General features: G+C 38.1%; 2 protein-coding genes and 1 long non-coding RNA gene across 12 annotated transcripts in view; 1 reads left to right on the forward strand and 2 right to left on the reverse strand.

The window, feature by feature from the left end:
- The window catches only part of PEX3 (peroxisomal biogenesis factor 3), a 38,357-nt gene extending 22,835 nt beyond the window's left edge, over positions 1-15,522 (reverse strand). Inside the window, exons 1-3 of one of the 3 annotated variants that reach the window (XM_082474870.1) lie at positions 15,238-15,522; positions 7,634-7,765; positions 2,956-3,037 (exon numbers count right to left, since the gene is read on the reverse strand). In XM_082474870.1, coding sequence (XP_082330996.1) covers positions 2,956-3,037; positions 7,634-7,765; positions 15,238-15,295 — 272 coding nt within the window. In that variant the 5' untranslated portion in view covers positions 15,296-15,522. Of the gene's footprint in view, positions 1-2,955; positions 3,038-7,633; positions 7,766-15,222 lie in introns of all 3 variants that reach the window. The other 2 variants (XM_082474871.1, XM_082474869.1) reach the window with 2 other exon arrangements.
- The window catches only part of LOC309667029, a 416,481-nt gene that overhangs the window by 30,803 nt on the left and 359,613 nt on the right, over positions 1-26,065 (reverse strand). The gene's annotated exons all lie outside the window — the stretch shown is intronic.
- ADAT2 (adenosine deaminase tRNA specific 2) overlaps positions 15,635-26,065 on the forward strand; it is a 110,326-nt gene continuing 99,895 nt past the window's right edge. For 7 of the 8 annotated variants that reach the window (XR_014267309.1, XR_014267310.1, XR_014267311.1 and 4 more), the window contains exon 1: positions 15,636-15,783. Coding sequence is in view for 1 of the 8 variants with exons in the window: in XM_082474999.1 (XP_082331125.1) it covers positions 15,688-15,783 (96 nt within the window). In the remaining 7 variants the exon portion in view is untranslated. Of the gene's footprint in view, positions 15,784-26,065 lie in introns of all 8 variants that reach the window. The other variant, XM_082474999.1, reaches the window with a different exon arrangement.

Consider the following 26,065-nt stretch of genomic DNA (forward strand, 5'->3'; position numbering starts at 1 on the left):
TTTCAAATGGACATTCTCCTCTCCCCCAGCCCCCAAACTGCAAATAGTAATTTCAAATCAAAAGAAAGGAAAGAAAAAATAACACGGAGATGTTTAAAGAGGAAACAGGAAATGAGGAGAACTGTTGTGCATCTTATCCTTCCAAGAATTTAAGAAATTCTCCTGTGTATAAAGAAAAGAGGGCTCATGCCTTTTCTTTAAAGCTATCCAGGATTACCCATCATTAATCTCTTTGCTCTCTAGCCTCCCACATTTTCTCCCCACATTTTGCTTTTACTTTTTACCACAGACTAACCATAGTATGTCTTGAATTATGACAATTTATTTCATCTAATTCCTCCTTTGGATGACAAGGTCTTAGAGAGAAAGAGACCTTATCTTAATTATCTTGAATCCCCTAAAACACAGGGAACGTAGGGCCTTACAGGAAACAGGGTTACCAAGAAAGAATCCCACTTATGTTTAATGTGTGTGTTCCTAAGTTGCTTTTATAAAAGTGTATTCACTTATTTCATTTGTCTTGCCTTCTCAGTAAGACTAAAACTTGAGGCAGTTAAAATTTATTTTTCTATATGTTTCTTCTTTATATAATCACATGAACTAATTTATAAACCAAATCTTACATCCATAAGTAGTAGTAAAAGTGTGTCAACCTCTAAGAATCATGAAACTAGGGAAAAAATTCTTATCACTAGCATTATACTTTAATCAGATTAAAAAACCTGATCAGTTGGTTGAATGAGGGAACATCTAGGTTATGCCTTTTTTTAAGTTGTTTTCTTTAGGAACTGTCATCATGTTGTTGAAGTGCAGAGTTGTAACTTTGCGTGGATTACGGACAGTCAATAATATGTATTTAAAAGTTGCACTATTGCAAAACGGGTGTATTATCCAGGTACTCATACACTTTTCTTTTATTGTTACTTGATTTTTATTTATTTTTTTAAAATTTATTTTTATTGTTGGCTGCGTTGGGTCTTGGTTGCAGCACGTGGGATCTTTTGTTGCAGTGTGTGGGCTCTTTGTTGTGGCGCGTGTGCTCTTTGTTGTGGCGCGTGCATGGGCTTTCTCTCTAGTTGTGGTGCGCAGGCTCAGTAGTTGTGGCGTGCGGGCTCAGTAGTTGTGACGCGCAGGCTTAGTTCATGGCGTGTGGGATCTTAGCTCCCCAACCAGGGATTGAACCTGTGTCCCCTGCATTGGAAGATGGATTCTTAACCACTGGACCACCAGGGAAGTTCCTGTTACTTGATTTTTAAACTTTGTTTTAGCCACTTAAAAACTGTTATGACACAATTTGCCTCAAATCCATTCCAAGTTGTATATTTGTTTTCTAATAAAAATATTACAATTTATACCCCCATCCAAAAAAAGTACACAAACCAATTGTATATAAATTCACTGTTATTTTGGGAGGTATTATCTGACTACAGAAAATGTCTTCAAAGAAATTTTCCAGCTTGCTGCGTAACCTGCCTGAGCACTAAATTCCTATTTGCAAAATGGAGTTAATAATATCTGCCTCAGAAGCAACCTAAGTGTCCATCGACAGATGAATGGATAAAGAAGGTGCGGCACATATATACAATGGAATATTACTCAGCCATAAAAAGAAACGAAATTGAGTTATTTGTAGTGAGGTGGATGGACCTAGAGTCTGTCATACAGAGTGAAGTAAGTCAGAAAGAGAAAAACAAATACTGTATGCTAACACATATATATGGAATTAAAAGAAAAAAAATGGTTATGAAGAACATAGGGGCAGGGCAAGAATAAAGATGCAGATGCAGAGAGTGGACTTGAGTACACGGGGAGGGGGAAGGGTAAGCTGGGACAAAGTGAGAGAGTGACATGGACTTATATATACTACCAAAATAGCTAGCTAGTGGGAAGCAGCCACATAGCACAGGGAGATCAGCTCGGTCTGCATCAGAGGGGAGGGATAGGGAGGGTGGGAGGGAGGGAGACACAAGACGGAGGAGATATGGGGATATATGTATACGTATAGCTGATTCACTTTGTTATAAAGCAGAAACTAACACACCATTGTAAAGCAATTATACTCCAATAAAGATGTTAAAAAAAAAAAATCTGCCTCACAAGGATACTGTGGAAATTAAATGGGAGTAATGTATCTAGCACTGGGCCTGGCACAAAGAGACACCCCAGAAAGAGCACTTTCTTTCCCCTGACTACTGGAGGATGATTACAAGGAAAATGAATATCTTTTGATAAGGCCACAATGATTAAAATATATTTAGTGAAACCATTCCCCTCCACCCCCCTTCTTGTTCATTAAAAGAAGAAGCCATTTCCTTCTGGAAGTCTTCTCAAACTAACACAGCATCACACTAAATTACAATACTCCAATACATACTACTCTCCACGTACAAGGTCCTATGTATGAAAGTGCTTTGTACACAGTACACTGTCATGGTAAGATAAATTATCATTATCATATGTTCATGCTATATTTGTACTTCATTTTGTTAATGATATAAAATGTAAGTTCATATGCTTTAGTTATTTAAAATGTATGTTCACATGCTTTAGCTAGTACGCTGTAAACTCTTTAAGAATATGAAAGAGTTAATATTTAATATCTAACATTACTGTTGCTTCACAACATCTGGTTCAGGAACACATTCCCTAAGTACTCAATAATTAAATTTCTGAAAAAATGTCAAAGTGACAGAAGATCTCTTCATATGAAAACCAGAATACATACAAATATTGTCACCCTAAATACTTTGCACATCAAGGCAGAACATAAATAAATGGACAAAATATGAATTAAATGATATTGTAAGTAAATATTTTTTTCTAAATGAGCTTATTTATTATAAGCTTTAAATAGAAAGAAAAATAAGAAAACAAAGACTTTTGAAAAGTATTTCAGTTACATTCTATAAATTTTCAGTGCAATGTATAAATGAGAATTGCTGTAACTGCATTTACCTGTTTTTTAGCAGAGCTGTAAGGCTCTCAGAATTGAGTTGCTGCATTAAGGCCTCTCTCAGTGTTGGAAGCATGGACAGCACTATAATACAAACAGAAAATTAAAAAGGTCACAAGTGATAGGACTGCCCTCACTGAGAAATGCACATTGTTTTAGGCTATATGACAGGACTAGCAACTAGCAAGGGTTGGTAGGGAAGGTCAGGGCTTTCAAATTATTATTAAGAATAAAAAACCAGTTACATACTAATAAATCATTTATCTGCTCACGTGAAGCAAAATTATGCATATACATGTTATGATCATAGTGATGCAAACAAGTACACGTAGAAGAAAGAATGGGAAGAATTATTCCCAAATGTTAACAGTGTTGGTCTTTGGGCTACAGACTATGGATAATTCTTTTTTTTTCTTTTCCAGATCTTTTACAATAAATGTTTATTTCTGATTCAATAAAATGATCTTCTGTCTTTAGCTATACTTCTTGCTTCACATTTTATTTCTAATTTTAGAAAACATTTATTTCTTAAATACGACAAAGCAACAGGCATTTGTTACAACCTAGACAAAAGTGCATCAGGCTAGGAATTAAGAGCTGCCGAGCTGTAGTTTTGGTTTTGACAATGGCTATTGTTCGAATACCAACATGAAGATACAATAAGATATAATACTCTATGGAAAAAAAGACTGCATGTAATTTATGGGAGTTTATTTATGGCTCTATGCATGGTATAAGAAATGTTGGTGAAATGTACATACATAAATTTAAAATGTATTTCTAACACTAAAGAAGTAGTGATAACAAAATGAAAAAATATCAAGAGATTACAAATGCCATATTCTAAAAGGGAAAACTTTAGTGTACGATTTTTACTTCCTGACAAGGCAAGATATTAATTACAAGATCCATGTTATTTTTTTCTATAGAAAATTCAGCTTTTAACCTACTCTAAACATTTATTTCAGTGCTGCATTGTGTAGCTTCAGCATATTTCCTCTATATGATTAAATCACCTAAGTTATTTAGACCACTAACTAAAGTAGCAGCTCAGTCAATGTAAAACGTGGTTTCTCTCTTAGTGTCCGTGGTATATATATCTAGCCTAAACACAGTATTTTATCTTACCAAGAAAAAGCAACGCTAGAGTCCTACATTCAGAAAAAGGAGTTAGTAGGGAACTTTAACGATTATGTGGTATGACAACATGATTTAAGAGGAATCTCTTCAATAATTCTCCTGAGAGATAAGAGCTTCTGACTTTCCACTTCAGCATACCCAACCACAGACAAGGCTGTTCTTCTCTTCTAGCCATCTGTACTGACACTGAACAAATATGTTTCTGTATTGAGTTGAATACAGCTTTCATGTCTTGCTTTAGCCACCTGGTCTCCATGATAAACATCCCCAGTCCAACCACAAATCACAGGACAACCCTTCACCAGCCTTGAATCTGTGTGACCCTGAGCAAATTATTTAACTTCTCCGTGCCTCAGTTTCCTCATCTGTGGAAAGATCAGTGGATCTACCTTACAGGACTGTTGTAAGGATTAAGGATAAAAGGCATTAGAACAGTGCTTCTTTACACATGGAAATGCTCAGTAAGTGTTAGCTCTTTTTATTATTATCCTTACTTGGCTTCTTCTGACACATGCCAGTTTGTATCTTCTTAACATGTGAGAGGCAGAAATGGACCTGTGCTCTGACTACCACAGAGCATGTTATAACTACCTTTGAGCTGAACCACAGACTTTACTACTGCAGTCTAAGATTAAATTAGTATTTCCAGAAGTCACATCATACTCTGGTTCATAACAAGCTTATGTTCAACTAGAATTCCCAGTCTTTACTCATACATCCTGTTTTTAAGCAAGCTTGGATAATTCCGTATCAATACAATTGACTTTTAATGCAGAACAATTCTTTTATCCCAGTCTAGCACTTAAACGGGACTAGACTATTTTGCATCCCAAAACTTCATTTGTGGTGTCAGTTATGCATCCAAGCATTGTGTCATGTGTAAATTTAATAAGCACTTCTCCCAAATCTTTAGTAAAATCATGAAGATGGTAAAGTCAATGGGCAGGGCACAGAAGCATTCCATTAGATACTATCTTTCAAGTTGGGGCCAACTTCTTGGGTTAAAAAACTGATTATATTTACCTAAAAGTACTAAATTTTTCTAGTATGTCCATTACATCTTATTCAAAACAATAGAAATTTAATTATATGATTTGTAAGCCCATTATCAATACATATCAGAAAGCTAATTTGGAAATTTTTTCAGTGAACCTATATTTTGGCTCTTAGTGGGCACCATATTTTAGTTTTAACTGCCTATATCAGCTATTTTTTCATCTGAGGGGTGTGATGGTCATGGAAATGTGCCACTCGCATCTTCTGCTGGGAAGAGCATAATTAACTGACAGCTCCAGCTGCCACCCCTCTGGATCTACACTGCACTCAGCCAATGACAGTGCTCGGTGGGGATACTAAAGCAGGCCCGATCCTGAGGGACTCCTCTACCAGGGAACTTAGGCTTGAGGACTCCCGACTGGCCTGCCAAAACTTTCTTAAAACCGTGCTGTAGTCAGAGACTCTTCTTACCTAACCTTCCTTCCTTTGCCCATTCTATTCACAACTATCAGACCCGTACAGTGGTCTAAAGGCTTTCCTTGCTTACTTCTGCTCCCTCCTCCTTATTCTGCATGGGTATCCCCCTAATCAGTCTCCTGCACATCTAATCCCATCTTAGCTGTGCTTCCCAGAGCACCTAAACTGACACAAGGGTCCAAGTCAAACTAAGATGTATTCTGAGATCCCAGAAGTTAGCTTTTTTCATTTTTTGAAAATTTGAGGAATAACTGGAAATGAACTGTTCTTAAACTAGTGGTTACCAGTGGGGAGAGGGAAGGGGGCAGGGGCAATACAGGGGTAGGAAAAAAAAAAGGATTATTATGGGATTATATGAAATCATGTACGTGAAACTTTTGAAAATTGTAAAGCACTGAAGAATTTAAAGAATCTTTCATTCAATTAAAAAAAAAAGAAAAGAAAAAAAAGAAATGGACTGCTCTTATTCTTTAAAAATTCATTAAAATGTCCTTGGTAGTACCACTACATTGAATGCTAAATATTGATTTAAAGAATTGTGTAATTTTAAAAAAGTTATCAGTTACTGAGTATTTATTATGTACCAAGCACTTTATATGAATTATCGCATTCTCATAAAACATTTATGAAGTGGGTTTTATGATGATCATTTTATAGAGGAAAGAACTAGATTTAGATTTTCCCAAAGACACACAGATATTACAAGGCAAAGCTAGGAATGAAACCAGACCTGCCTCACCCTTGAGCCTGTGCTCTTACTTCCTGTACCTTATCTGAGTTGCCATTTTATACAGCATTTATGATTAATTTTTGCTTTATAGATTGAAGTATTATTATTTCCAACATTAAAAATCATGGGACTTCCCTGGCAGTCCAGTGGTTAAGACTCTGCCCTCCCAATGCAGGGGGCACGTGTTCAATCCCAGGTAGGGGAACTAAGATCCCGCATGCTGCATGGCACAGACCAAAAAAAAAAAAAAAAAAATCATACTCCAGCTGAAATGGAATGTGTCTCTTAACCTTCTTAATCCCAGCCTCTTTATCAAATGAGACTGAACTAAAAACAAAGTTCTTCCAACCTTGAAAAAATATTCTACTTTTAAAATTGAACAAAGAGAACCTACCTTTATAAATTTTTTCTAAATTAATTGTTCTTGAAAGAAATGGTAGAAAAGCATTAAGCTTCAAACAATAACAAAGAAAAACAAGTTTGACATGGATTTGAGAACTAATTCTTCAAGGAGTTATGCCAATTATAACATAACACCTTGTTTTCTTCAAATATGGGCAGCTGATTTTGTTATAGCATCCTCCCAGTAGGTTTCTAGCTCTGGAGATTAAATTATTACCACCGATTAACACTGAGTGTATACTACTGTGTTAGACTTATAGGTGTCTAGATGCCTTGTAAGTGTAAGAAATTCTTTACTATGACATATATGGCCCAATGGCATCAGGCCCACTGCTGCAGCCCTGTCTCCTATCACCCTTCTTCCATTGCTCATGCTACTCTAGCTACACAGCCTTTTTCGCTATTTCTCAAATACGCCAAGCTCGTTCCCACCACAGGCATCTTGTATGGCTCCCTCCATTGTACCATTTAATTTCTCCTCAAATGTCACCTCCTTAAAGCGGCCTGACTCTCCTGGCTGCCCCGCCTTAAAGAGCACCCAGCCCTCACACAGCTCATTCTTCTGTAAGCAGTCATCACTGCCTAAAGTCATCTATCTGTTGTTTATCATCTTTTTCTCTCACTAGTAAATAAACTCCGAAAGTCAGGTTTTTTTTTTTTTCTTTCAATTGTTCACCTTCTGTTTCCCCAGTGCTGAGTACTCTGAGTATTTGCTGAATGAATAAATAAAAGGAATGAACAAGCATCTATGTTGCATGTTAATTTACATTGATTTTCCAAATCCACATTAAATGACGTATTTCAGTTAAATCATGTAAATACTTGCTAGATTTACCATTTTTGCCTTTTCCTCTAACTTTGGCCCTGGAGGTATGCAAATTAATATAAATCATCAAGCAACTTTATACATGTATAAATATTTCTCTTTGTCTTACCTGTCATATTGCAAGTCCTCTGGTTACTTTCAAAATGATACTGTCGTCGTGCTTGGGCAATGTATTCTGCAGCCTCCCTTTCTTGTATTTCTCTGATTTTCTTCTGTCCATACTTCCCCAGGATATATACTCCTAAAATTATTTTTTAAAACAAGTTAGTATATTAATGCAGTTAATTAGAGTATTAAAAATTCTAAACAGTATTTTTAACCCACTTTATCCAAATATGAGGCTTATATTAATGAAAAGCTAAAAATTACAACTTTTAAGAACCTAAATTAAAGAACTGTATAAGAATTGCAACCTGAAGAGAAGGAAAAGGAGACTGGCATTTTAAAAGCCAATGATAGATGGGTACATAAAGACTAGGTCTAAAGAAACAGAAAGGAATTAAATCTACAAAGTCAGGCAATGCCTTTAACAGTGAACTGGAGATATTCTAAATGTCCAGCAAAAGGGAACTGTTTAAATACATTATGGTCTAGCCATACAACGGACTCTTACATAGCTATTAAAAACTACATTGCTAAATAGTTAATGACTTAAGGAAACATCCATGTTATAGTGTTAGAGGATAAAATAAGATCCTGGAAGTTTTGCTTTTTAATGTAAGTAAACATATATGACAACAGATGGATTTTAATTTCTTACATATATTAAACAATGATCATTGCTGAATAGTGGGATAGCAGGTGATTTTTTTCCTTCTGCTTGCTTCTCTATAGTTTACACATTTTCTTCAATCAAAATATAATACTTCTTAAAAATATAAGAAAAAATTTAAAAGGAAGAATAAAAGAAAGGTAGGTTGTCAAGCAGACATCTAAAACTAGAAACAAGTGAAAAAGGGAAGGTGAAGAGGGTACAAAAATTCCTAAATTATGACACTACGATATAAAAATATAGGTGGGGTCTTACGGCCTGTAATTTACTTTAACACATTTCAGTACAGACAGTATAATATAAAATGTGCACATTTTGGTCATACCTTATAGGCAGTCAGTTGTCCTGACTGGGAATGTTAACACTCCAGTGTGGTTAGTTAGCATTTGATCAAAAGCCACATTTCAAGGTTTAAGCACTTCAACTAACCTAGCAAAATGAATATCAGAAATGGCTTTTCACAGATTAAATAAATGGTGTTTAAGATGCTGGGTTAGCTGAAACATTTTAGTAATATTCATTTGAATAAGAATATACGAGCAAGTCCTTCACCCTTAGGAATGGCTTAGTCTCGGACCCTCCGCTGCTAGTTCGAAGGATTCTTAGTCAAGAGGGTTAACCACATGGCCAGCAGAATCCTACATCTAGAATACTGTTGCATTTGCTTTGGGTAAATCGTTTATGCATGGTTCTGTTGTAGCACCAAGAAAGGACAATGGGATTTCAATGAGCTTAGAGAACAAGTTATGATACTGTTTTATCTATGCTTGATAATAGATGTTTTAATGTGAGCCAGAATTTGTTTCATGATAACCTGGCAACAAGGCTGTAGGAGAGTAACTAATCCTCACCTGCCTCCAACTGTCTGTAGCCTCCAATATAACAAAAAAGAACATAAGAATTGTACATGACCTAAATAATTGGATTTGGTCTGTTTGTCACAGGTGGGAAGGAGGAAGCCCACTAAGAACTGCAAAGCAAACACGTATCCTGAATTATTTTCACTAATGTAAGCAATACAGATGAACTGATAACATGTTATATGTCTTAAAAAGACAGTGAAAGAGTATGTGCTACAAATAATTAGAAATAAAGTGTGACTGCTGTTACATCTATATGCAAAAAATGTATTATAATCTCCTTAAAGAATAAATAAAAATTCATATAAATGTCTTCAGAGCTACCTTTCTTGTAATTCACCCTCAATAAACTGAAGACAGTGCCATAATACTAACAGAATGAAGCAACTGACTTACGTTTCACAAAGTAACCCTTTGACAGGCAACTCTTATATAATAACTACTTCTCAATGAATTGCTTCTATTTTATTTGCACAACAGATGGCTAAAAGTTATGTGTAAAATGATTATTATTTCTCAAATAATAATAATAGCATAAAATGAAATGCTGCAATGACACCCCTTGTATAGTTAAGAATTTTCTGGAATAATAGTAAATTTGATTGGTCTACGTGTTTTCCTGGGGAGAAGGTCCACTGCTTTCATTAGATTTTCAACAGTGTCTGACAAAAACACTTTAGGAACTACAGTTGACCTCTGAACAACTCCAGGGTTAGGGGTGCAGAACACTCCCTCCAGAAGTGGAAAATCTGCTTGTAACTTTACAGTGGGCTCAATTCATAGTTCTGTGCTCTTGGATTCAACCGAGGATCTGTTGTGCTGCAGTATTTACTGAAAAAGTCTGCATATAAGTGGGCTTGCACAGTTCAAACCTGAGTTGTTCAAGGGTCAAATGTACTGTGTAAGTGGCCCTGTGCAGTTCAATCCTGTTTTGTTCAAGGGTCAACTAACTACTGTGTTTATTTGGTAAATGTAGTATATTCTTACTAAAGCTAAAAGATAAATTATTAGGGGTTGAAGTGTATCCTACCCCAAATTAACATGTTGAAGCTCTAGTGCTTCAGAAAGTGACGTTATTTGGAGATAGGGTGTTTGCAGAGATAATCAAGTTAAAAGGAGGTCACTAAGGTGGGCCTAATCCAGTACGACTGGTATTCTTATAAGAATGGGAAATTTGGACATAGACATGTGTAGAGGAAAGATGATGTAAAGACACAGGGAGGAGAAAGCTATCTACAAGCCAAGGAGAAGGGCCTGGAACAGATCCTCTCTTATAGCCCCGAGATGGAACAAATCCTGCCAACACATTCATCTTGGATTTCTGGCCTCCAGAATTGAGAGACAATACATTTCTGTTGCTTAAGCAACTCAGTTTGTGGTGCTTCGTTATGGCAGCCCTAGCAAACTGATACAAGGCATTCGGCTAAAATCCCACAATCCATTATTTTCCTCAAGTTAGCACTGAAGTAAATTCCTATAACAAGGACTAATTTACCCAGGCTCTCATTCGCAAAATTCATAAATTCTGATTTTGTCCGATTTGTTTCCCTACGGAAGTAAGAACGAAGGCAGAGAATTCATTACCTAAAATGTGGAGCTCAGGATACACCTGACTTGCTGCCTGAATTTTGGCCCAGAAGAGAGTAGATACTGATGGCTGTGGCACCAACTAGGCAGGTAACTTTAAGCAAGTCTTTCCTCTCTCCGGGTCTAAATTTCTTCATAAAATGAAAGGCTAGGATTATATGAGCTTTAAAGTTTCTTCTTTAGCTATGACTTTATTTATGAATAATGAAAACATTCACTAAATACCTCAAAAAATAAACGTAAAATGTTTTGACGTTCCCTTTCAGAACACTGCTGGCAAAGCAAAATATCTTCTAGCCTTCCCATATTACGAATTTGGTTTTCTAAAACCATCACTTAGTGTCTTAATGGATGAAAATCCTTCAGTATAACTATTCTATTTTACTAGGTTAATAATGTCAATAAGAGTTTGAAAATAATCTATTAACTTCACTCCCATACAAAAGACCACCAAACCCTTCTATTCTGATTCTATTTCAGAAATATTTTCTAAATTTTGCCACTTTAGTCCACTTCTCTACCACTGTCTTCATTCAGACCCAGATTATTAATGCTCTTGAACTGTTTTAACAGCTTCCTAACTCTCCTTTGTTTCTGGTCTCACACCTTTCCAATCCATCTTTTATATGCAAAGTGATTATCTAAAACTTAAATCTGACTGTACTATTGCCATATTTAGAATTCTTCAACACCCTGCCATCATTTCTTAATGTACAGCCCCTGTTCCACTTACATCAGAATTACTGATGGGGTACTTGTTAAAAATGTAGCCTTTAAGGAAGTTCCTTGAAAACATCCCCAAATGTTTTGTCTTATATGATGCTGTACCCCCAATATATAATATTGGTACACAATTGGAGCTCAATAAATATTTGTTAAATGAATTAAAGAATTAATGAACTGCACTCTGGACCTAAAGAATCAGAATCTCGGAGAAAGAATTCTATATTTTCATTAAGTCCCTTCAGTGATTTTTATCCATACTAAAGTCTGAGAAGCTCCAAATTCTGTAGAATGGCACAATAAGGAAGGCCCTTCACAATCTGCACTCTAGCTACTTCTCCAAATTTATCTTTTGCCACTGCCCATTTGTTCCCTGCGCTTAGCCATAGTGAAATACACTTTGATTCACCAAAAGCAAGGTCTCTGAATCTGCTGAGCAACCCCTTTACCTGCTGTGCCCCCTCTACTTTGCTAGCTGTAACTCCAGGGGATTCTTCTTTTTTTAAAAATTAATTAATTTTGGGCTGCGCTGGGTCTCCGTTGCTGCGCGCGGGCTTTCTCTAGTTGCAGCGAGCGGGGGCTACTCTTCGTTGCAGTGCGCGGGCTTCTCATTGCAGTGGCTTCTCTTGTTGCGGAGCACGGACCCTTAGGCGCGCGGCCTTCAGTAGTTGTGGCACATGGGCTCAGTAGTTGTGGCTCGTGGGCTTAGTTGCTCCGTGGCATGTGGGATCTTCCCGGACTACGGATCGAACCTGTGTCCCCTGCATTGGCAAGCGGATTCTTAACCACTGCGCCACCAGGGAAGTCCCTCCAGTGGATTAAGGGAGGCTTGCTGAACACCTCCATGATTCTCTCTCTCTATGCTCCCACAGAACCCTGCTCTATTATGGTACTCTAATACTATCACTGTACTACTTTTGTTTATTTCCATTTCTGCTTTCTGGACTGCACTATGAGTTCCTCAAAGTCAAGAACTGTATCTTATTCCTGTGTATCACCAGAGCCCAATATAGAGAGAGTAGGCCCTCTAATTCAAATGTTTGTTGAATGAATGAAAAACCAAAGAGACCAAACATTAAAGTTTTTTTCCCCACCACTGAATGGCCAAGCTTCCTGAGCATGCAAGTTGATTTCTTACCTAGTTTGCAAATCTGTCAAAATGTGCTACTTCTTCCATGAAGCCCTTTCCTAATTATTTCCAACTGCACAGGCTACCTGCCAGTTTGATATATACAGCATTTTTCAGCTCTTATTGTTTTGTATTTTAATTATTTGTATGTTTGTTGCTGTGGTTTGAATGTTTGTGTCTCCCCTAAATTCATATGTTGAAATTCTAATGCCCTATGGGATGGTATTAGGAGGTGGGACTCTTTGGGAGGCGCTTAGGGCATGACGGTGGGGCTCTTGAGAATGAGATCAGTGTTCTTATCAAAGGGTCTTCACAGAGATCCCCAGCCCCTTCTGCCATGTGAGACTACAAGAAGTCTGCAACCCCGAAGCGGACCTTCACCTAACCATGCTTGTACCCTGATCTTAGATTTCCAGACTCCAGAACTGGGAGAAATAAATTTCTGTTGTTTATAAGCCACCCAGTCGGTGGTATTTGTTATAGCAGCCTGAACAAACTAAGTCATTTGTTTTCATTCCTTTTAGACCATAAAGTCCATGAAGACAGAGTGGTATAGCGCGGAAAGAGAATGTGCTTCGGGATCTAACGCACCTGGGTTTGAGTTCTAGCTTCCCTGTTACTAACTCTGGGACCCTCAACAAGTTTTTAAATCCTTAGCACTCTGGTTCCCACATTTTTGCATGGGGATAACAATAACTATCCTGCCATCATCCCCACCGAATAGAAGAGCTTAACACAGGGCCCACTGGGCACCCACAAAATGTAGCTATTACTACTAAAAATCTCTGTAAATCTTGTATTTCCAATCATATTACCTTCAACACTACAGGCACTGGATAAATATTTCTTAAAATTGATTAACTGATATGTACCACGTTATAGGACCTTTCCCTGGAAGCAGAAAGACTATGAGGCTCAAACAAATGCCAATCACGGTCATCTACTCTTTTTTCTTTTCAGACTGACATCCCTTCTTGTTATAAAACACTAGGATTATTTTCTTTTTCTGTTCCTCTGAACCTCTTCCCCCCTTTCTCATTCCTCTTAATCTCTAACTATAAAGCTCTCAATAGATTTTTGAAAAAAATCTATAGCTATCTCTTTTTTTTTTGAACTTTTGAAGTTTATTTTTTTATACAGCAGGTTCTTATTAGTTATCCATTTTATACATATTAGTGTATATATGCCAATCCCAATCTCCCAATTCATCACACCTATAACTATCTCTTAAGTGTACTCTTTTGCTTCCCCTATGATTATTTCTAATCTACCATTAGGTTGTTCCATAAATCTGACAGGGTACGCTATTTTTTCTGAGATTGCTAAAGAGACATTATTTTCTTTCCTTCAGTAGAGGCAAAAATATTTTATTTACACTTCTTCCATCACACATAAATCATTAGCTTCTAAAAATAAAGTGAACTCAGTAGTCTTTGTGTAATTTAAATATACATTAGATATCAGTGCATGAAGATATTAGAAAATACATTTTATCTATAAAGAATTTTTCAAAGAATGCCATTAAAATTTACATATAATCATTATTGATCTGTGGTAGACCTCAGAGACGAGAAAAACACTCTCCTTGTCTCATTAACAAGAAGCCTGTTTCAAATTTTCAAGAATCAACAGAGTTGAATTATTGATCCTAAGAGTATTGCTAATTTCAAATTGTTTCGGGGCAATAGAATATAATCAATAGTAAGAGAAAAACAACCAAACTCTTTGGGAAACTTCTGCTCTTGTTTTTAACTATTTCTGTAACCAAAGCACGTAGTCAGTGATAATACTTCTCAAAAAACTCAAATGCTAAAAATTCCCTCTTAACAGTCCTACATTTCCTTCTCCTGTATCACACAAGACCTTTTATTCTCTCCTTTAGATCCCTGCATGACTGTCTTATGAGGAAAAAGGCTCTCAAGATTGCTATCTAATCTGTTTCTAAATCTCCTCTCAGCCTGTGCAACTCAGTTTTATGTGAGCTAGGTGGGAATTCATCCCAATCTTGAAGGTCCTGAGAAGACTGCACAACATCCCGAAAGCACTTTCTTACTGCATAATTTACTACATAGTTTGTATTCTAAAACAGCAGAAACAGAGCTAAAATATTGATTTGTGTTTCTTTGTCTAGCATACACCTTCCAGTCCTTCAGTACAATTGTGCTGTTTTCAAAAATTCAAATTAACTTTAAACGAGAACTCGAAGTGCAGGCTTTAGTTAACTTCCCTCGAATATTATGAAACTTCTGCGAACGGTGAATACCAAAGTACTGGGAGTACCAAACAGAAACGAAGAACCTCACAGTAAAACAATAGAAGAGAAGTAAAAAAAACATGTCTGTAAGAGAACGGTGCCTTGAAACAGAAACAAACAAAAAAATTGTGGTGGGTTCTCCCAAGGTGGGTGAGTAAAAGACGAGAAACAGAGTAAGCGGCAGTGTCAGGGTAAAGGGCACAAATTTCACAACTGCAGAGATGTAAAGAACCCTGGAGGTTTGTCACCCGGTTCCCCGTCCCACGGTTGAACGAATCCTGGGCCATGATCCCTCCACCTCTATTTTAGAAGACAGACATCTCTCTCCCACCCCCTCCTCCCTATGCCCCTTTCCAAGAACGCTGTCACCCACCTCCGAGGACCGTACCCAGGAAGATGCATTTCTTTTTGTGACGTTTCAGAAAATTCCACGTAGATCTCAGCATCTTCAGGCCCTGGGGGTGCGGGCTGCCTAAATGGAAGGAGGAATGGTTCACCAGGAAAACGTTTCTTCGTCGCCTGGCACGGACGACCCGGCTGGACAGCCGTCTTCCCACTCGGTGCTCTCCAAAAATCACGAACGCGACTTTCCGCAGAGACTGTCACCGGAGCGGGAAGGGGGCGTGGACTGCAGCTGAGCAGCTGCGCTTTCTGTTGCTGCCGGCGCGCCGCCGCCGCCGCTCACTAGCCTGGGGCGCCGAGGTCCGTCTAGAATTCGCTCCCGAGTGCCTCACAGTTCGATTCCCCCGGAAACGACAGCCCGCCCCGCCGCGTTCCGTTGCCAGCGCTCCTCCTCCGCCGCGGCCTCTGGCGCTGAGCGAGGCTGCCCCGGTGCAGTATGGAGGCGAAGGTAGGGTCCACGCCGACTACCGGCGGCGCGTGCTCTGTGTTGGCGGAGGAGACCGAAAAGTGGATGGAACAGGCGATGCAAATGGTGAGGGGTCGGGACGTGGATGTATAGGGTGGGAATTTTCTCCGGCTTATCCTGACCCAAGCATTTGAGTAAACGTCCCCGGGGGTGCTTTCTGGTCTCAGTAATCTCGATGGCGCTCGCCTTCTCTGGGTAAACAGCTGGCTTTACTGTCCTGAAATGTCCTTTAGCCCATTCTCACAGTGGTTCTGAGGAAAGGAAGAGAGGAAATACAGAAATTATTTCTTTTTCACTTGTTTGAAGTATGCGCCAAACATCCCTATTCGGGGGCTGCTGGCACGGGCGTGCTGCGTCCCCTTGTTTCCTGTGGACATTCGCAAATCCTCGAAGTCACATTATTTTGTATTTATGACCTCTTGAATCTATCTAGTAGAAGGAAGGAAGCTGAGGATGTTTCCGGTAGAGAGCAGGATAAAAACAAGTCCCTGAACAGCCAGATTCTCATCCATCCATCCATCCTTTCACTTCCCTCGCTCCCTTCAGGACTCCTGATTAAGGAGGGATTCCTGATTAAGGAGGGCTCTAATAAGATTTGTGTATAATCCAAGCTTTACCCATACTTACGTGTCCCAGCGAACTCTTTAATAGGGATAAAAGTGTATTTGGCATATATGTATATGTATATAAATCATGCACACACACATATATGCGTATGTTCTTTTAAACTTGTTTCTCATACTCTTTTGAAAGTGGCTCACAGTAAAAAAAAAATCTATTTTGTATTACATTCCAGTAAACACACACATAGATAAAATTGAAACAAAAGTTTTACAGAACAGTACTTACTCTTCCTATGTACAGTTTTCCTGGTATTTCTCTTTCATTGCATTTTGGAAAAAAAAAAATGCTGGTCATCACCCCTGATTTGATTTCATGACCCACTCTTTAAGCCCACTTCAAAATTTATTTCCCCCATTAAACTTACAGGATGCATAACTTTCTGATACTTTAATGTTCACATGTGCCTTTAAATAATTAATTTGTATTTTGTAATATGGAGTTGTTTGTCCTGAACTCCTTTTATGTTACGAAATTCTCCAGGTTGGAGACAAGCAGTTTTCATGTGATATCAAAAATCTCACTCTCCTTACCCCAGATCATTTCAATAATATCACATGCCTGGCAGCGTCTTTTTTTTTTTTTTCTGGCCGCGCTGCGCGGCGTGTGGGATCTTAGTTCCCCCACCAGCGATCAAACCCGTGCCCACTGCAACGGGAGCGCAGAGTCTTAACCACTGGACGGCCAGGGAAGTCCCTGGGCAGCATCTTAATAAGTAGTGAGGATGATAATAAATGCACATGAAGGCTAAAATATCTCAGATTAAGCTGCGTTTATATCTTTCTATGGGCGAGAGACCTGGAGGCCAGGGAATGCCGGAATACTGGGAATTCGTGGTCTCTTCCGTTTATTTTCATTTGCTTCAGGAGCTCTCCTCAGAGTATTTATGTGGAGCTTGTGTAAATGAAATTTTGAGAGTTGCTGTCATAGAGGACTCAATAGTGGTTCCATAAACAGCTAAGTTTAATCAGTCATTGAGCTTTTCCACTTTGTGTATCAGAAATATGTTTTCTTTCCATCCTTTCATATCTTTGTACTATTCTCTAGACTTCTGGACTAAACATTTGAGTCTTTTTACTACCTTTTGGTATGACCTTGGTTAAGTCACTTTATCCCCCTAGGGTGTTGCTTCCTACTCTAAAATGGGGTGGTTGAACTCCAAGTAATTTCTAAGCCCTCTCTGGCCTTGACATTTTTGTCTTTTAATTAGATTATAAACACCTAGGTGTGTGAGTACCTAGTTTATCTACACAGGGTCAAGGAGGTCCTTAGTTTGCACTTATTTTTTTGGTTTTGGCCAATAGTGTATGTTTCTTCCAGGACTTAAAAAAGGGAAAAAAGGGCTTGTCATAAACCTTGGGCTTTGTCCAACCATTCCCTCCCCACTAAAGAAACTTCAAATCTTAAATTATTTCAAAGAATTGTTGAAGTAATTGAAAGTGTACTATGTACTTCTGAGAAGAATTTAAGATTAGACCAGAAGCACAGCTAGTACCAAATCTGGAGGCAGCAAGTTAATCTCTGATTAATGTGTTCTGAGGAACTTGAAAGTGAAATGACCAGTATACATGTAATAGGGAGGATACTAGCATCCCCACAGCACTTGTACAGAGTACACATATTTATATGACCAGTTCAGGTAACTCGAATGTTTGTCTCTGATATTAGCATTTGTTGGGCAAAGGCCTGGAGGAATTGGAATGGAGATGGATTCTTTAAAGTATATGACCAAAGGCAGAAAACATAAAAGGAAAATGAATAGGTTTTAGTTATATAAGTATTGAAAACTTCTCCATATTAAAAAGATAAGATACAAAGTAACAAAGCAAATGACGGAAAATATTTGCAATGTAAATAAAAGGACAGGTTTGATAACCTTAATATATAAAGAACTTTTACAAACGAATAAGAAAAGACATACACCCTAATTTTGAAAAAGTCGAAGGATATGAACATGCTATTCTAAAAGAAATACAAATAACTAGCAAGTGAACAAATGTGCAGTTTCACTAGTAATAAATTCAAGTTAAAAAGAGTTACAATTTTTCACCTGTTAAATCGGCAAAGGTGAAAAAATTATAATGCTTGCTGTTGGTAAGGGTGTGTGTGTGAGGAGCTGGCTAGTTGGTTGCTGAAATTGGGGCATCCTTTCTAGAGGGCAACTTTGCTATGTATATATAAAAAAGCCTTAAAACTAGTTTATCCTTTGATCCAGTAATGCCTTTATAGTATTTTTTTTTCCCAAATGAAAATACTTTAGTGTTTTCTTTTTCTGATTATATAAATAATTCATAGTCATAAGAAATTCAAACTATAAAAAGATTTAACAAATTAAGTAATAATTACCTAAAAATCCTACCATCAGAGATAATGTTATAAAAATTTTAGGAGCATCCTTCCACATATCTCTCTGTCCATGTGTAAACAGACATATATACTTTCTTCTTATATTAAATCTCTGTGCTAGGTTTTTTCAAATTTATTTTTTGACATATATATGTTTAAATAAATGAAATTACGTATTCTCTTTATGATTGTGAATATCTGTTTCTAGGCGTAAATATTTTTTATTTTGGTTTGTTTTCCTCTCACCCCCATTCCATAATACTTTTATTGCTATGTAATAGAGTACCAAAAGTGGGACAAAGGATGTATGTATTTTAAAACCATCTAGACATTTTAAGATTGCCTTCTAGAATTATGCTGCCCAGTGTAGTAGCCACTAGCACATGTGGCTATTTAAGATGAAATAAAATTAAATATTCAGTTCCTCAGTCACATTAGCTGCATTTCAAGTACTCAGTAGCCACACATGGCCAGTGGCTACCATATTGGACAGCGCAGATCAAAGGATATTTGCATTACTACAGAAAGCTCTGTTGGATAGCACTGGTCTGAAATGGTCACAATTCCATCCCCAGTGTATGAGAATGTTCTGTCCTACCCCTGTTCCCACGAGCCCTGAAATTATCACTCTTTAATATTTGGCAGTGTTATAGGTGAGAAGTATTACAATATCTGTGTTACTTTTTTTTGTTGTTCTTTGATAAATTTATCAAACTTTCAATAAAGTTCTCTACACTTTATTGTTGTTTGTAAAATCACTATTTTTCATGACAGTTTTCTTTTGGAGAGCTAAGTGTATAATAAAGGTTATTGTTGTAATCATCAGAGCATATAATTCTAAGGGTGTAGGCTTAGAATCAAATAAAAGAATAACAGTGTTGCACTTTTACGTTCCAGACACAGTGCCGTGGATAGTGTTTCATACAGGCCATAATGTATAAGCCCCATAGTAGCCCTACCCTATCAGGTGTGTATTATTACTGTCCTCATCTTCAGATGGGGACATTGAGGTTTAGAGTTAAGTAAACTTCCCAAAGTTAGGGAGCTGGTAAGGCGAGAGCTGTGATTTGAGCCCAGCCACCTGTCTTCACCCCCGCCCTGCCTGTGCCGTGCTGTGTTTGGTTGCTCACTGCTCTCCAGTGCACCCTGCTGGACCTCTCTGCCTATTCACTTTCATCCCACTGACTACAGTGTATCGAGCATCCTAACTAGACACTCGGATTTTTTTTTCTCTGTGAATTGCCTAGGCATATCCTCTTTTGCCCAATTTTATTATTAGTTTTATCTTAAAAAATCACATTGTAGGAACCCTTTGTATTTTATAGCTATTTCTAGGAATAATTCATGAGGAAGTGATGGAGATATAAAGCTCTTCACTTGTTTATAATAGTGAGGAATTTGAAAAATAGCCACATGTTCTACTTAAACAATAGGGGACCAGTTAAATGAATCATAAATATTCGTGTAGAGGAGCACCATGTAAGCTTAAAAAAATCACGTGCTGAAAAAATATTACTCAACATAGGGAAATGTTTGTAATATATTTCTAAATGAAAAAGGCAGACTGTTGAACTGTTTATATAGTATAAATCTATTTGACTTTTTAGAAAACTATGAATATGTATATGCAGGCATAGAAAAAAACCTGAAAACTTTCTGTCACAGAATAATAACAGAGATCATATTTCGGAGTGTTGGGATTGAGTGGTTTTTATTTTTTGATGTGTGGATTTTTTTACCCCCAAGTTTTTTGCCTTGAACATACTTACTTCATACTTAGGAAAAAAGAAAGCGTGAGTGAGTGTGTGTGTGTGTGTGTGTGTGTGTGTGTATTATCAGAGAGTCAGAGATAGAGAGAGGGAGAAAAGTTGCAAGTTTTCTAGAATAAATCAATTGCATATTGTTGTTGCATTTTCTGGGCGCCTAGTATTACTATAATATTGTGCTAGGTCTGAGGAAAATTCAAAAAGAAATGAAGCACAGACACATGCGTTGTAACAAATGTGGTGTGATTTAGTGTTTCCTACGTGTTAGGCCTTGTGATGCGTGCTAGGCCTGCAAAGATGAGCAAAACAGGTTTGCTAGTGCTTGGATCTAGTGCTTGCCTCTCAGGAGCATACTGTTTAATTGATGAAATTAAGCCACTCACAAATGAAAAAGTTAATGGTAACAAGTTCAGGGTCCAAAATAAGAGACAGATATAAAGTACTATCAGATAATAGGCGACAAAGTCCTGAGCAAGTCAGTCAAATTAAATTATAGGATGCTTTCTTAACTTTAAAAAGGGAAAATGGGATGTAGGTGGGTGGAAAAGGAGAGAAAGGTTGATCAAGCAGAGGAACCGTCAAGTCCAAAGAAATGGAGGACTTGGTCTTAGGTTAGGAGGTGATCCAGCTGTTTGTTCAGAATAGGGCTTCCTAACAGGAGCCCAGGTTTTAGGGGGATCTATAAACCCTGATGCTATGTATAAAAATGTCATGTGCATGTGCCTTTTTCACATTTGAGAGTTCATGACGTTCATCAGGTTCTCAGAGGGGCTCTGGAAAGTTTAAGAACCAAGGACCTAGAAGGATAATGAAAAGTTAGGCTGGCTCAGTTGGCTGGTGGGGAGCATGGGTGGTAGTTGGGAGGCTCTCGGTGCCAGGTTGAGGAATTTAATGTCGTAGAGGGAAAAGAGAGCGTCCGAGAGTCATTAGCAGTAATAGCTGTAGCGTAGTTTGACCTTTTGAACGTTATTATTTTCTACCTAAGAGTTGTCCTGGCTAAATTGTCTTTTCCCCTGATTTTTATTTTTTCTTTTGTAGGAGGTGTACCTGGGGACTCACCAAGAGTCTGTGCACATTGCAGTCTGTCCCCATCTCTCCTCCTTTTACCACTGCCTCACTAGAGAGTAGTTTCTGGGAGCGATGGCTTTAGAGAAACTCCAAAATCTCTTCCATCCTAGAGCTGTCATTGTCTGTAACCTGCGGGCTCTGACTAGAGTGAAGGAAATGACATTTAAAGGGCAATAGAAATGACATTAAAGACATTTGGAGTAGAGACCAGTAATTGGGCCAGGAAGAAGAGAGATTTCATTCTTCAGTTTTGAAAGCTGATAATTTATTAATTTATGAAAGACCAAGTTGCCATTTTAAATAGTAACTGAGCCTTGGCTCCTGCCAAAAAAGGTGAGAGAGTTAAAAACCTACCTGCACTCACTTCAGACCCATCTTGCCTGAGTTCTTGTGCATTCATAAAGAAGTGATCAGACTTGACAGAAGAGTTGGTGGGAGTATTGGAAAGTACGAGATGGAATGAGTTGAAAATTCTTTTCAGCTTAATTAAATCTGCTTTGAATGTGACAGCAAAGCAAATATTTATTTGATATATGCATATATACACATGTATTTTATATACATATAAACACACCCACATATATTTTTTTTTATTGAAAAGCATTTCACTCTAAACTCACTTCCATGGGGTCTTTGGGTTATTCTCACCACCTCCTCCCTAACTTGCCATTCCAGCTGCTCACCCCCTCACTGTGAGCTTGGCAGGCTAGGCTGTTCCTCATCAACAACATTGTTTGCCTTTTTAAAATACTCCCTTCACTCATATTTTCTCTCTAATTTGGACAGCAAAGGAAGGCGTTTCACAAAAAAAACATGTTACTCTAAGGAAGTAGGAAGATAATATTCAGGGTTGGGATATAGAGTTAAAAGGAGATAATTTGCTGGAAGGGAAAAAGAGAAAATCCAAAGGAAAGAATGAAAGGCACAAGCCCCGTCACCTGGAGACCCTGGTGGAGGGGTTGCCAGGCCCTGCAGCTTGGCCCCGGCTGTCTTCCAGGTGAACAAGTCAGGACTTGGAAGGAACCCTACTGGGCAGCTTGGGTTCACCCTCTCCCCTGCCACTTACTCCCTTGTCTCTTACTCTTGGATTCTCTTCTGCACGTTTGAAATGGCCACATAGCCTCACATAGAATTCTTCAGGAGATAGTTTTACAGAAAATCCTTGTCACCTGGTTCCCCATTTGTTTACTCTTGCAGTTTTTTTTTTTAATCTTTAAACTTTCTATGCCTCACTCTCTTGCTAAATGTCCCCTCTCCTTTTGTCCCTTGAACTAGACCTACTAAGAACCCAAACACTGATAAAGTAGCTGATCAGCGGTGACTACAGTAGAAATTAGAGACAGAGCTGTGGCAGAGAGCCCAGGAACCTGACATCTGGTAGGTGCTCCACAAAGACTTGTCGAACAAGTGAGTGGATGGAGCCAGATTGCCTGGGCTCTAGTCCTAACCTCTTACAGGGGCTAATTCCATAACCTTCCCATGGCTCAGTCTCCTCATCTGTAAAATGGGGAAGCTCACGGAACCGGTCTCATAGGGTTATAAACTAAATGAATTAATACAGTTCTTAAAATAGTCCTGGATCAAGGTAAGTTTTTCAGTGAGCTCTAAGCTCTTATTATTTGCAAGCTCAGAATCAGAACACTTGAGATGTAGCCGTAACAGTCTGTTGTAATAGAAACTAGAAATGTAACTTATAGGTAAGTCACTCTTCAGGTCACTGGTTTCATTCCCTCCCTTCCACCCAAATTGACCCTTCTTTCTTGGCCTAGTTTTTTCCTTGGATTTTCCATAACACCAGACACTCCTGGTTTTCCTCCTACCTCAGTAGGCACCTCTTCTTAATCGCCATTGTAAGAGCCTTCTCTGTTTATTCCACCTTTATTTTTTTTAATGTTTCAATTTGAAACAATTACAGATTCATAGGAATGAATACACAGAGTATACAGAGAAGGCCCACATACCCTTCAGGCAGTTCCCTCCGATGGTAACATCTTCCGTAACTGTAGTGAAATATTAGAACCAGGAAAGTGGCATTGACCCAGTCTGCAGGGCTTGTTCAGATTTCATCACCTTTATGTGCTAACCTTAAACTATTTGTGTATGTGCGTGTGTCTGTGTGTATGTGTAGTTCTATGCAATTTTGTCACCTGTTTAGTTTTGTGTAATCACCACCAGAACGGCTCCATCACCACAAGGCTTCCTTATGCTACCTCTTTATAGCCACCATCCCTCCCAAACCCTAAACCCCGGCAGTCGTTAATCTGTTCTCCATACCTGTGGTTTTGTCATTCAAGAATGTTTTATACATGAATATGTCACCTTTGGGGATTTTTTTTTTTCCATTCAACATAATTTCCTTGAGATCCATCCAAGTTTTGAGTCAATTAATAGTTGATTCCTTTTTATTGCTGTGTAGTTTTCCATGGATAGATGTAGCACACTTTGTCTAACCAGTCACCCTTTGAAGGACATTTGGGTCATTTCCAGTTTTTGGCTATTATGAATAAAACTCCTATGAACATTCATGTCTGTATACAAAATTGTGTATTATATGAACATAAGGTTTCATTTCCCTGGGTAAATAAATGCCCAGGAGTGCAATTGTTGGGTCATATGTTAAGTGCATGTTTAGCTTTTTAAGGAACTACCGAACAGTCTCCCAGGGTGGCTGTACCATTTTACGTTCCTACTGGCAATATATGAGTGATCCTGTTTCTCTGCCTTGCTGGTACTTGGCGTTGATACTTTTTATTTTAGCCATTCTGGTAAGTGTGTAGTGATAATCTCACTGTGGTTTTAATTTGCATTCCCTAATGGCCGATATTGCGACCATCTTTTCATGTGCTTATTTGCCATCTGTACGCCCTCTTTGATAAAATGTCTTTAAATATCTGTTGCCCATTTTCTAACAGTTTTTTTTAACTGTTGAATTTTGAGCATTCTTTACATAGTCCAGATCTAGACTTTTGTTGAATATGTGGTTTGTAAATATTTTCTTCCAGTTTTAGCTTATCTTTTCTTCCTCTTAACAGGGTGTATTAGTTTCCTATGGGTGCTGTAACAAATTACTGTACACTTGATAGCTAAAAACAACACAAGTTTATTCTCTTATGGTTCTGGAGGCCCAGAGTCCACACTGAGTTTCACTGTGCCAAAACCAATTGTCAGTGGGGCTGTGCGCCCTCTGGAGGCTCTAGAGGAGACTATGTCTCCTTGCCTTTTCCAGCTTCTGGAGCGACATTCCTTGCTTGGTTCATGGCTCCTTCCACCATCTTCAAAGTCAATAGCATAGCATCTTCAACTCTCTGTCTCTGCTTCCATCATCACAGTGCTTTATACTTTATGTGTCAAATTTCTCTCTGCCTCTCTCATAAGGACACTTATGATTGCATTTAGGGCCACCTGAATAACCCAGGGTAACTTTCCTGTCTCAAGATGCTCAACAAATACTTGATGGATGAAAAAATGATTTGTCTCTCTTGTGTACCCCAGGTTATGTGTCATCCTAAGCTTATTTTATTTTATTTTCCTTCAATTAATTTTTTATTTTTGTGAAGACAAACAACACAAAGCAAAACTGATCAAAATATTTGAACAGGAACTTCACAAGAGATATCCGAATGTCAATAAACTTACGAAAAAATGGTAAACCTCTTAACTCACCAGGGAAATGAAAATTAAAGCCACAAACACCACCTCCTATCCATCAGACTATCCAAAATAAATAATATTAACAATTCCAGTTGTCAGTGAGGATGTAGAGCAATGGGAACTCTCACACACTGTTCATGGGAATGTAAATTATTACAACCACTTTGGGAAACTGGCAGTATCTATTGTACTATAGGCAAACACACACATAGCCTCTAACCCAGTAAATTTACTGTTAGGTATATACTCAACAGAAATTAATAGTACCTGAAGAGACAGGTGTAAACATGTTCATACAGCATTATTAGTAATAATCAAGAAGTGGAAACAACCCAAACATCTATCAACAGATTGTATAAATAAACTGTGGTATATGCATACAAAGTAATATTATAGGGCAATGAAAGTGAACGACAGTTACAGGAATGAACATGGATGCAACTCAAAAACATATGTGAAACAAAAGCAGCTAGAAACAAAATACATACGCCGTGAGTCCATTTATATAAAGTTCAAAAACTGGCGTAGTTAAGTCAGAATGGTGATTTAAGCTTACTTTAAATTTCATTCTTTGTGCGATGATTGCCTTAACTGCACCAGTACTTAGTCTCCACCCTCCCCAGCTGTCAGTCCTCCTCCTGGCTTTCCTTTCTATAGTAGCCTGTGGTACATTTGTATATTTATTTGTATATAATCACCAAACCTTGGAACTCTTCAGTCTTTCAAACTTTGCATAAACTGGGTATGCTTTAACTGTTTTTACAGAACTGGGACAGCACTAGCCTGTGGGTAGTTCATGACACAATTCTGAAGAATGCGGTCTTATTGTTTCAGATACTGTCTGTTTACACCTCTCCATGCCCCAGCTCTATCCCACCACTCCAGATGGGAGAGAA

This window comes from Balaenoptera physalus, assembly GCF_965194825.1.
Source record: "Balaenoptera physalus genome assembly, chromosome: 9".
NCBI lineage: Eukaryota > Metazoa > Chordata > Mammalia > Artiodactyla > Balaenopteridae > Balaenoptera > Balaenoptera physalus.